Source organism: Carcharhinus amblyrhynchos, chromosome 7 (assembly GCF_965287045.1).
Source record: "Carcharhinus amblyrhynchos chromosome 7, sCarAmb.v2.hapA, whole genome shotgun sequence".
Taxonomy (NCBI): domain Eukaryota; kingdom Metazoa; phylum Chordata; class Chondrichthyes; order Carcharhiniformes; family Carcharhinidae; genus Carcharhinus; species Carcharhinus amblyrhynchos.
Window position 1 is genome coordinate 74,064,952 of NC_137330.1, and position 12,800 is coordinate 74,077,751.

The following is a 12,800-nucleotide window of genomic DNA, read 5'->3' on the forward strand; positions in this document are numbered from 1 at the left end:
TGATCACAACCTTGTTTTCATAGTTGACCGTAGTGATTTCCTCACTATCAACAGCCTGAGGGATACCATTGATTAATCAACTGGGTAACACACCTCCTAACCCCCAAAGCCTGTCCAGCATTTCCAAGGCACGAATCAGGAGTGTGAAGGACTATTATCCACCTGTCTGGATGAATGTAGCTCCATCAACACTCAAGAAGTTTGGCAGCTTTCAGAGCAAAGAAGTCCACTTGATCATCACTCCATTCACCAGCTTCAACATTCACTCCATCCATCATTGACACAACTCTTCAAGACTTTTTCTACAGGGTCTTCTACACCTGCGGCCTTTACCATCTAGAAGGACAAGGGCAATGGATGCATGGGAACATGTGAGTCAGAAGTCTCACAACGCCAGGTTGAAATCCAATGGGTTTATTTGGTAGCACAAATAGTGGCTTGTGCTACCAAATAAACCTGTGGGACTTTAACCTGGTGTTGTGAGACTTCTTACTGTGTCGACCCGTATTCAAAGCCAACATCTCCACATCATAACATGTGAGTAACCAGCTGCGAGTTCCTTTCTAAGCCTCTCACCAACCTGAATTGAAATATATTGCCATTCCTTTGCTGTCTCTATGTCAAAATCCTGGAACATTGACACAGTGTGGCTGTTCCTGCACCACATAGACTGCAGCAATTCAATAAAGCAGCTCACCACCACCTTCTCAAGGGCAATTAGGGATGGGTAATAATACTGGTCTGTACAGCAATGCCAACATCCCATGAATAAGTAAAAAATGAGCAGAAAAAAATGAGTAGAAGCTGGGCAGCTTTCAGAGCAAGGTAGCTCACTTGACCAAGTTTCAATCTTTCTAACATTTATTTGGAAGAAATTTCTGCTCATCCAGTATTGAATGTCAGAGAAGCTGTCTGATGACTTGGCAGTAGGGAGGAGTTGTGGATTTGGCAGTGAGGTACAGCTGGGTTTTGTCCAGTGAATCTGTGATAATTAACACTGCGCTTTTGACCATGTTGCTGTGCCATAACATGTAAATGACAAACAGAAGGTAGCAAAGGATAGATTCTTGGAGGACACTTGAGGTAGCTGTACAGGAGCAGCGAGAGAAACTATTGCAAGTGAGACTCTGGCTACAATTAGATAGATAAGAACAGAACCAGGCAAATGCAGTTCTGTCCAGTTGGTTGACAGTGGAGAAATATTGGAGGAAGGTGTGATCAAGCATGTCCAAGACAGCTGGCGGGTCAAGAAGGACAATGGGGGAGAAGTTTTCCATAATCACAGTCACAAAGGATGTCACTTGTGACTTGTACTCCACTACTAAATTGTTGGCAGCTTTCCTTGTTCTGATTCATACATAAAAAAGGGTGCAGCACTGACCCAGTGGGAGAAATTGGAGTAGAGCAATGTTCACTAAGTGACCTGTTTATATTATTAAAAATGTATAATGTCACCATGGAAAAATGGTTGGCAGCACTGGTCTTCATTGTTTCCAGGTTCAGAGCACAACAATGATATAAATCACACTGGAGGGCATCACTGTCAAGAGACACAATATGTCTCTTGACAAAAGCAATGTGCAGCTCTTCTACGGCTCTCTGGCCCTCTCCGAAATAAACGCAGCTTTTCCATGAAATCTTTCAAAATGGATTTTTTTTAACAATCCAAAAGAAGAGCCAATTAGAACAGAGCAAATTGAATTGTGGGTTAAGATAAGCTTTATGCTTTCCAGGCTCTGTGATAGCAGAATAAATTTGATCCAGCTGGAAAATAAAATAGTTATTAAGGCATTTTTCAAGCAATTCAGAACCTGGTACTTTGCCATTCTTAAAATCAGATGAAGTTCCTTTTAGATTGCAGAAACATTTCTTGGTGTTTATCTTTAGTAAAATCAATGACGCCCTCTGTCTAAGTTAATACTGGAACATTACACTGGTGCACATCAGCCAAGATTGTTAAAGGCGAAGGTAACTTTGCCCACGGTTCCACAACCTTCAACATGATTCTCACATGGCATGTTGCCTTCCTGACCACAGGTTAAAGGATATCACTAAGCAGGCACAGACCATTATGAAGCCAGGGAAGGAGACGACCGTAAATTAGGGTTCATGTGGGATTTAGTGCCATAGGAAGGAAAAGGATAACACCCCGCAGTTAAAATTTCAGATTTAGGAAAGAAATTTAAAAAAGACTAGACTTGCTCCCAGTACCAAGCACAAGGGAGTGTTAGAATAGTTGGATAAAATAGTGCAAGATGGAGGCTTTCAGAATCCTGTGGCTCAGATCTGATGTAGGAGGAAGCTATTCAGCATTCACGGTTGCACCTCAACAGAACTAGAATCAATGCCCATGTTCAACAGCTAACTAGTGCAGTGGGTGAGAGTTGAAACTAATTTGGGAGTGGGATGGCAGCAGATGAAATATTAGAAAGGAGCCATAAGGTGCACAGAGAACTTGGAGCTGGAATTAGGAGGGAACTGACCGGGAAGAAATGTAAAACGGTTTTAGTGGGTTTACGGCGCATCTCTATAAATACAAGGAGTGTGGTTAACAAAGCAGTTAAACTGCAGATGAAGCAGCCACATGACACTCTGATCGATCTGGGCCTGACCAGACTAGGACCCTAACTGTTCACATTATACATTAATGATTTGGAAGAAGGAACTGAATGCATTATCTCCAAATTTGCAAATGATACAAAGTTGGATGGGAGGGTGAGCTGAGAGTAGGGTGCAGAGATGCTTCAGTGTGATTTGGACAAGTTGAGTGTGTGGAAGTGTGCATGGCAGATGCAGTATAATGTGGATAAATGTGAAGTTGTCCACTTTGGTAGCAATAATAGGAAGACAAATTATTACTTGAATGGGTGTAACTTGAGAGAAGTGGATACTCAATGGGACCTTGATGTCCTTCGGCATCAGTCACTGGAAGTAAGTGCGTAGATACAGCAGACAGTAAAGAGTCAAATGGTATGTCGGCCTTCATTGGGAGAGGATTTGAGTATAGGGATGCTTTGACACAATTGTATAGGATATTGGTGAGGCCATACCTGGAGTATTGTGTGCAGTTTAGGTGTCCTTATCTGAGAAAGGATATCCTTGCTATAGAGCAAGTACAGTAAAGGTTTACCAGGCTAATTCCTGGGATGGCAGGTATGTCATATGATGAGACTAAGTTGGTTAAGATTATATTCACTGGGGTTTAGAAGAATGAGAGTGGATATCATAGAAGCTTCAGAAAGAATGTTCCCAATGGGGGGGGAGTCCAGAACTAGGGGTCATAGTTTGAGGATAAGGGGTAAACCTTTTAGAACAGAGGTGAGGAGAAATTTCTTCACCCAGAGGATGGTGAGTGTGTGGAATTCACTATCACAGAATGTAGTTAAGGCCAAAACGTTGTCTGACTTCAAGAAGAAATTAGGTAATAGCTAAAGGGATCAAAGAATATGGGGAAAGGGGGGATCAGGATATTGAATTTGATGCCTACGCCTGCTTGTAGTTTCTATGTTTCTGATACACTGACAGCAACAGAGAGCCAGGTCAAAGACAAGAATGATTGGGAATTTAATATTCTTGGCCACAAGTATTCAGGAGAGATGAGGGTAAGAAAAAGCGGTTTGGCAGTATTGATCAAAGAAACAGTCATGCACTGGAGATGGAAGATGTAGTTGAGGGGGGCAAAGGCAGTCCCTATTTGGTGAGACTTAAGGAACAGTAGAGGAACTGTTGAGCTGCTGGATGTGTACCGCAGGCAACCAAGTAGTAGGAAGGAAATTGTGAGGCAAATTTACAAGAACTATGGAGCAGGGATAATGGGAATAATACTGACACAGATAATAACAGCGTAAACAATTTCTAACCCTAGCTCCTGGGCTGACTCACCAACTATTGGGTAATCCCTTCTATATCCTTTTTGATGATGCGTGTAAGGAACAGTAATATGTTTAATAATTCACTTCATTTATTTTTGACAATCATTAATTTAAAACATCAACCATGCAGAATAATGTGTGTTCGCCTGGTGTCTAAAATTTATTCTGTGAAGATTATGTGAGAAATTGTAAGACAGCTTCACTAAGCCTTAGAGGATTCCTGCTCACTTTTTCTTCATTCTCTAACTGAGCGAAACATGATGTTCTGCTTTATTGTTCTTTTCAAATGCAACATTTGCCTCATATTTTACAATTTAGCCATTTGTTTCGAATCTTTTACCATTAGGATATGGGAAACCTCAGTCATCCACTTTTAACACGAGAGTGTTACTTCTTATTTATTGTGCTCCTTTCCCCAAAGCAATCCTTTGATGTAAACAATCCTCTGATGTATGGAGTTATCGCAACCCCTGCTGTGATAAAAGCTTGTGTTTCAAAAGCTTCTCTTATCAGCAGTTTTGAGGTGGGCTTTTGAAAATGTGATTTAAAGAAATCTGTTCTACCTTTTATACTTTGTCTCTATTCAGACAAAAGTCATGGATAACATTTTCTTGCAGTGGGACAAGAACAGGGAAGCAGAATTAATTATGTAATATTAACAAAGGGCTAGTACAGGGCTAGGATTGAACGGTCTCTTTCTGAGTTGAAACATTTTGTAATTCTATGATGATATTATCTCCGTTTATTTAGATTTTTAAATAATCTTTTATAATCGTCAGCTCAGTTACTTCTAACAAATTTGGGTCAGCAGTAAATGCTTTTGTAGTTAATTGACCATATACTTAGCTTTACAGAGTTGATGTGTTTGTTATATAAAGGCATAATCCATCAGCTGTAACAATGTGCATCTCTTGGCATATGGACAGGATATTGTCTTTCACACATGCCCTTATTTATGCATTGCTTTTTAAACCTTTCAATTAGTGTGCTGTTTAAAGGTCACTGAGATTAGGCCGGAAAGAGTCATTGAGATGTTTTGTTTTAGTCAATGAGTGAATGTACAGAGCAGCAATTATGATCAGATGTAATTCATTCAATCAGAGTAAAATGTAGAAACGTAACTCCAGTCACAGCACAGAAGGTGGCCACCCAACACACTAGGCGGAATTTTTCCATCCCACCCCCCCCACAGGAATTGTAGTGGGTGAGACATGGAGCATGCAAAGGTCCGTTGATCTCAGCTGGGATTTTTCGGCCTTGGGGTGAGTCAGCCGGAAGATCCCACCCATTATATGTGTGCTTACTGAGGAAGGATTATCCAGCTTCGTCCTACTTTCCTGCTCCTAGTCTGCAGGTTATGGCATCTCAAGTGTACATCCAAGTGTATTCTTTTAAGGATTCCTGTCTCTGTGAATCTCTTTTACAGACAGAGATTTTCAGACACCTGGGTAAAAACGTTACTCCTTAACATTCTTCTAATGCCTCTGTCAATTATTTAAAACTCGATTATGACCTACCTGCTAACTGAAATATGTATTTTTATCCAATCTTAATTAGACCCCTCATAATTTTATTCACCTCAATTACATCTCCCCTCAGCCTCCTCTGTTCCAAAGAAAACAATCTCATCCATCTCATTATTTTTCCTGTAACTACAATTTTCCATTCCTGACAACACCCTTATAAATTTCCATCGACTTTAAATGCAATCAAATGCTTTTTTTAATGATGCATCGACCAGAACGGAAGGCAGTGCTCTAGATGTGTTTTCTACAGTTCAAACATAATCTTCCTGTTCTTATATTCAATGCCTCAACCAATAAAAGAAAGTCTCCCATATGCCTTCTTCACCACCTTATCAACCTCTTCCTGCTAGCATCAAGCCTCTGTGGACATGCATGCCACAGTTCCTCTTGTAACTTGTTTTTATATGATAATACAAAAGCAATGATTGTACTACACATCCCAATATTAGTGAGTTGTGTTGCTTGGCTTACACTGACAGTCAGAGTGTGAATTTTGTTTATTTTTTTCTCCCTATTTTATCATCCTCTATTCACCATTGGAGGAGAGGATAATAGAAAGATAGAAACTAGAAGCATGAGTAGACCACTCTGCCCTTCGAGCCTGCTCCATCATTCATTATGATCATGGCTGATCACCAAATTCAATATCCTGATCCTCTCTCCCACCCATTCCCGAATCCCTTGATCCCTTAAGTTCCAAGAGCTATTTCTAATTTCTTCTTAAAATCACCCAACTATATTCTGTGATAGTGAATTACAGACATTTACCACTCTCTGGGTGAAGAAGTTTTTCCTCACCTCAGTTCTAAAAGATTTAGCCCTTATCCTTAAACAATGACCTCTAGTTTTGGACTGCCCCACCATCGAGAACGTTCTTTCTGAAGCTATCCTGTCTAATCCTATTAGAATTTTATAAATTTCTATGAAACTCCCAGTAGCGCCAGCCACCAGCCAAGAATCAAGATCAGTTCCTTCCTAAAAATAGTTAATGATTATAGAGACAGTTTGGAAAATTGCCACATGTTTTCAGTCTTTCAGGGAGAAATTTCGATAGCTAGATTATTAGCATGTAACTACCTTTGTGTTTTATTAAAATTGCAAGAAAGTCCACAGCTATGTATAAAAATCCTTACCGTGGGAAAATAGGCAGAAACCTCGATATGATAGTGTCCTTCATTCTTTTAGTAAGAGATGTAGAGGAGACAATGTTCTGGATTGATAACAGCTTGGCAGTGGGGATGGGAGGGTGGTTCCAATTGAGTGTTTCTGCTCCATTATGTGTCTGCAAACCGATCACAGGTGCTGTGTTTCCCTTTTGGTCTCTCTAATTATTTGCAGCTTTTGCAAGTACTTGGTACAAGCGAAAATAAAAAGAAGAGACCAGTATGAAACTTGTCCATGTGCGTCTGCCTAGTTGTTCACTAAAGAAACTTGGTGACATTTGGGACTCGGACCAGCAGAACCCAATTATCTGCATCAGTGCCTTATCATAAGAGAAAGTTAGCCACAAAATAAAATGTGCGCTTGCTTTTCACATCTTCACAACATCTGAAAATGTTTTGTAGTCAAGTAATTGCATTTTCAGTAAGTTTTTAAGAGGGAAGATGTCTGTTCCTAAGGATGAAAAACACACATGAAGTTATGAACTTTGATTCAGTACAAAGCAAAACTGGAGTAAAGAGTAAAACACTGTATCCCAGACAACATTTGGCCCCAGCCAGACCAAATGGACTGCAGAACTGGTAACTGTGACTTAGAAAATGGCCCATAAGTTTTGCATTCCCTGTCCCATTTGGAGTGATGCACTGGGGAATTTCTACCAGGAATTTTAAAGTTTATTTTTTATTATTGTTACAAGTAGGCTTACATTAACACTGCAATGAAGTTATTGTGAAAATCCTCCAGTCGCCACACTCTGGCACCTGCTCGGGTACACTGATGGAAAATTTAGCATAGCCAATGCACCTAACCAGCATGTCTTTCAGACTGTGGGAGGAAACCAGAGCACCTGGAGGAAACCCATGCAGACAGGGGGAGAACATGCAAACTCCACACAGACAGTGACCCAAGCCGGGAATCGATCCAGGGCCCTTGCACTGAGAAGCAGCAATGCTAACTACTATGCTGCCCCCGTAAGGTCAGTTGCCCTGCAATTGTCTGGAAGTACTAATTCCTCTGGATAATTGCGCTGGGCTGGAAAAAAAACACTTCTAATTCAAAAGTAACTATATAACACCCAAGCCCAGCTTCATACAGGACATTCCGCACACACATCTCTGCAAGGGAGCTGCTGTGCCACCTGCATCCCACCGAGGTCTTGGACATCACCACCCATCCCCCCAGTAAACTACCTACTATAGAAACTTAGCTGCTCCCTTGTCTATTTAAACATTCCCTTCACAGTAGCTACTGCTGTAAAAAGGGGACCTGTGTTACCTCTCTGCTTCCCAGTTATTCTGCACTGACGCTGCCTGGGGAATGCTACACAGCTCCTGGCTCACCCAGTCTAAGTGAGGAAGGTTGGATGAAACAAGGGCTGGGTAATTACAGCGAGGATGAGTCTGTTGAGCATGGCAATCCAGCAGGGAGGCGATGGCCTAGTGGTATTATCGCTGGACTATTAATTCAAAAACTCAGCTGATGTTCTGAGGTCCTAGGTTTGAATCCCACCACAGCAGATGATGGAATTTGAATTCAATAAAAACAATCTGGAATTAAGAATCTACTGATGACCATGAAACCATTGTTGATTGTCAGAAAAACTCACCTGGTTCACTAATGTCCTCTAGCAAAGGAAATCTGCCATCTTTACTGGTCTGGATACATATGACTCTAGATCCACAGCAACATGGTTGACCCCTCCAAGGGAAACTAGGGATGAGAAATAAATGTTTGCCAATTAGTGATGTCCATGTCCCACGAATGAATAAAAAAAACTCTGAAAGTTATGGGTCAATAAATTGGAGCTGACACTTGGTTTTAAATGAAAATCCCCTGTACTTGTGAATTGATTCTCTAATCATAGCCAATTAAGCAAATATTTTAAGTTGGTTGCCTGTAGACCCATCGTAGGTAATGGAATTTTGCGCAAATTATGTGTTAATTCCGTGCAGGCCCACAGAAAGCTGTACTGTGTTCAAAATATCATTTAAGTTGAGCAAACAAAACACAAGTGCTGACTCTTGGAAACCTCCTCCATCAACCAAGAGATTCAATAATTCATAGGCTGGTCTAAATTCCTGTGAGAAACTTGGATGCCTGAAGGTTTGCACGTAATGTAAGTAGGAGGGTAAGGTAGGCGTTCATACCTGAGATAATGAGGAGCTGGTACTCAGGGAATTTTGAGAATTCGAGAATTTATTTGAAATGTAATCTGAGAAAACAAAGACGTACATGAATTCCAGGGGAAGTAAAACATTTCTTAGAGAATTTTTTGATGGATTCTGCACTGAATGGAATTAAATAGTATTAGCTACTGAGTCATGATAACATTTTTTGGTGAAGTGTAATTATTAGATTTATGCGAGAGACTAAAAGGAGAGTATATTTCACACTGAGCTAAGGCAAGGTATTTTGCCTTTCTAACACATCCCCTTGTACTTTTCTAATGTATTCTCTTCCACCATTCTGGCATGGATGAACATATATATTGATTGAAATGGAGTTAGGGTAAGAGAATATTCTGGACCAGGTAGCACACTAAAATTAAAATTCCATCATCCACAGGCAGCTTTAAATAGTACAGCATCTCTATAACACTAACTTGGGTCTACTACAGTGGTGCAAACAGACAGTGTGCAATTTGCAGCCCTTTCCGCAAGATCTATATTGAGTAATTTGACTCTTGATTCAGTGTAAATTTATTATAAAATCTGATTTATGATCTGCATTGGCTGACTGCAGCACAGCTATAATAGCCACAGCCTGAGGTACAATGCACACTATTCATGATTTCTTCACTATTGGAGAAACCAATAAAATTGTTCCTATTCAGCTCTTCATGTGTCACCCAAGTCAGTGTTATAGAGATGCTGTACTATTCAAAGCAGTCTTTAATGATGCTGATGCAATTTTAATTTTAGTGTGCTGCCTCTTCCAGAATATTCTCTCACCCAACCTCTGCATCTATCAATATTATATGGCATCTGTGGGGCAGCATGGTGGCACAGTGGTTAGCGCTGCTGTCTCACAGCACCAGAGATCTGGGTTCGAATCCTGTCTTGAGTCATTGTCAGTCGATTTATCTCCTAAAATAATAACTCAAGCTACAATAGTAGGTAGTGGATGAGAGAAACCCTAAGTTTTAGAGAACTTGAAGTTGTGAGTCACTCCTGTTGTGTCAGCTTGAATATTTATTATTACCTTTAATTTGCCACATTGCAAACAAGACATCCCAAAGCTTACTTTTGACTGAGCTGTTCGGAACAGTAGCTAACAATGCCAATTTTATTCATTAAAGGAGACAAGTAACTTTTAAGTGCTTGACGTTTGTACGCTTCAATGTGCTAATAACATTTTCTTCTCTCCTAAGGCTGGTGAAAGATGCTCCGTGGGATGAGGTTCCACTAGCTCACTCACTGGTGAGCTTTGCCACTGCATATGATTTCTTGTATGAACATCTGAACAGAAGTCAACAGGAAAGATACCTGGAGGTCATCGCTGATGCCTCTCGCTACATGTATGAAAAGTCTTACAGCCGTGGATGGGGATTTCAATATCTTCACAACCATCAACCAACTAACTGTGTGGCCTTGTTGACAGGGAGCCTCATTCTCATGAATCAAGGTATGCAAAGCTGATATTTAAAAATGTGGATTGGTACCTGGAAAGTTACAAATTTTCTTGTGCAGTCAGTGGCAATAAAAACCGAGAAAGATGCAAACGGGCTATCTTGCTGAATCCCAGTTTCCAGCTCTTGCTCCAGGCCCAGGGAGAGAAATTTGGGCTGAATTCTTCTCCCATTCCCAGACCCCTTATTCACCCCCTCCACCTTTTAATCCTCCTCCTCACACGTGGCCAGACTTGGGAACCATGTTCATAATGGAGTTGTATTGTTTTATATAGATTTGGCAAAACTTTTTAGCTTTTTTATCCTACTTTGTGGCCCTATTAAACATCCGGACAGCATCCAAGAGACTTGAACCTCCCAATCACCAAATCGCAGTGTGGGCAGCACGGTGGCACAGTGGTTAGCACTACTGCCTCACAGCACCAGGCACCCAGGTTCAATTCCCAGCCTGGGTCAATGTCTGTGTAGCGTTTGCACATTCTCCCCATGTCTGTGTGGGTTTCCTCCAGGTGCTCCAGTTTCCTCCCACTGTCCAAAGATGCGTGGATTAGGTGGACTGGCCATGCTAAGTTGCTCCTTAGTGTCAGAGGGACTAGCTAGGGTAAATGCATGCAGTTATGAGGAAAGAGTTTGGGTGGGATTGTGGTTAGTGCAAATTTGATAGGCTGAATGGCCTCCTTCTGCACTGTAGGATTCTATGAAATGAGAGTATCATAATCTAACAGTGACAAATTGTATTGGTGCATGAGTTCTGGTTTCACTTGTAAGTGTTAAAAAAAGCAAAAACCTCCCAGTAATTTAGCAGTGGCTGAATCACTTTCAGTAACCTGCTACTTCTATCCAAACGAGTGGACTTTGTTAACAGAAAAATTACACTTTGCGTGGATGGATAGGTATTTTCTCATTTTACAGTGAAACTTAACCGCACTCATAAAAGCCCAGCATGGAACATGTATTAGGAGAGCAAAGTAGTGGAAATCGATACAGACTTGATGGGCCAAATGGCCTCTTCCTACATTCTAGGATTCTAAAATCAAAGTTTCAGCTCTATGATCGACACCAGTTCTGGTGAAGGGTGATTGACTTCAGTTTCTTTCTGGACAGATGCTGCCAGATGTTCTGAGCATTTCCAATTCTTCCCATTTCTATTCGAGGACAACTAACCCTTTTTTTCCAGCCTCATGAAAAACAGTTAGACTTTTGTGATCCCTCACTCCCCTTCAGCAAGATAGCCAGCAGCAACTGCCTGAGGTCTGGTTTGACATAATATTATACATGAATTTCAAAAAAAAAGTAAGGTATGAAGAAAACATAAATACTTGCTGAAAAAATTGATATTAAAGCACTCAATTGATCATTTTAACAAATGAATAATTAATTTTAATAAAACCACATGTCCACATCACTTGGGGTTCTCCTACTCACCCATCCTCACTCACTCTTATAGCATTCTTACACTCACTCACTTGGTCTCATACTCAGTTACTCTTACACTCACTCACTATCACACTCACTCACAGCCTCAGTCACTCACTCTTACATGCACTCACTCATGCTCACACTCACTCACTCTTACACTCATTCACTGTCACACTCACTCAGCCTCAGTCACTCACTCTTGCACACACTCACTCATGCTTACACTCACTGGCTGGGTAAGTTCTGATGAAAGACCATTAGCCTGAAATTTACGTCTCTTGTCACATGTTGTTGGACCTGCTGAGTATTTCCACCATTTTCTGCATTTTAATTTGGACCTCCACCACTTGTATTTCATTTCTTGTTCCTCTAATTGAATCAAATGTGGGGATTATCATTCAGCAAGCATTAGGAGCTAACTCTGCCTTGTATTTACTTTCCTTTTAAATATTTCAATTGATTCCACATTTTATTGCATAAGATGATGGTAACTTTTTGGATCAATTACATCCGAGAAATGGATACGAAATGGATGAAATTGATTAGCAATACCATCAGCAATTGCTTATGCTGGATGCCTTCCAATTTAGCTTCCAACTTTGTTTCCTGATTTGGGTTTTTAAGTATGACTGTAAAGGGAGCATAAAGGAGAACATGCCCCTGTCTACATCGATGGGGACGAAGTAGAAAGGGTCGAGAGCTTCACGTTTTTAGGTGTTCAGATCACCAACAACCTGTCATGTTCTACTTTCTCAGAAGACGAAGGAAATTTGACATGTCAGCTATGGCTCTCATCAACTTTTACAGGTGCACCATAGAAAGCGTTCTTTCTGGTTGTATCACAGCTTGGTATGGCTCCTGCTCTGCCCAAGACTGCAAGGCACTACGAAAGTTGGTGAATGTAGCTCAATCCATCACGCAAACCAGCCTCCCATCCATTGACTCTGTCTACACTTCCCACTGCCCCAGCAAAGCAGCCAGCATAATTAAGGACCCCATGCAGCCCGGAAATTCTTTCTTCCATCTTCTTCCTTCGGGAAAAGATACAAAAGTCTGAGGTCGCGTGCCAACCAACTCGAGAAGAGTTTCTGCCCTGCTGCTGTTAGATTTTTGAATGGACTTAACTTGCAATAAGTTGACCTTTCTCTACACCGTAGCTATGATTGTATCACTACATTCTGCACTCTCTCATTT

The 12,800-nt window shown here is 40.9% G+C and overlaps 1 protein-coding gene across 3 annotated transcripts in view; it reads left to right on the forward strand.

Annotated features, from left to right (window-relative positions):
• The window catches only part of dse (dermatan sulfate epimerase), a 98,977-nt gene that overhangs the window by 55,195 nt on the left and 30,982 nt on the right, over window positions 1–12,800 (forward strand). For all 3 annotated transcript variants that reach the window (XM_080192588.1, XM_080192587.1, XM_080192589.1), the window contains one exon: window positions 9,930–10,183. In XM_080192588.1, the coding sequence (XP_080048714.1) occupies window positions 9,930–10,183 (254 nt within the window). The remainder of the gene's footprint in view (window positions 1–9,929; window positions 10,184–12,800) is intronic.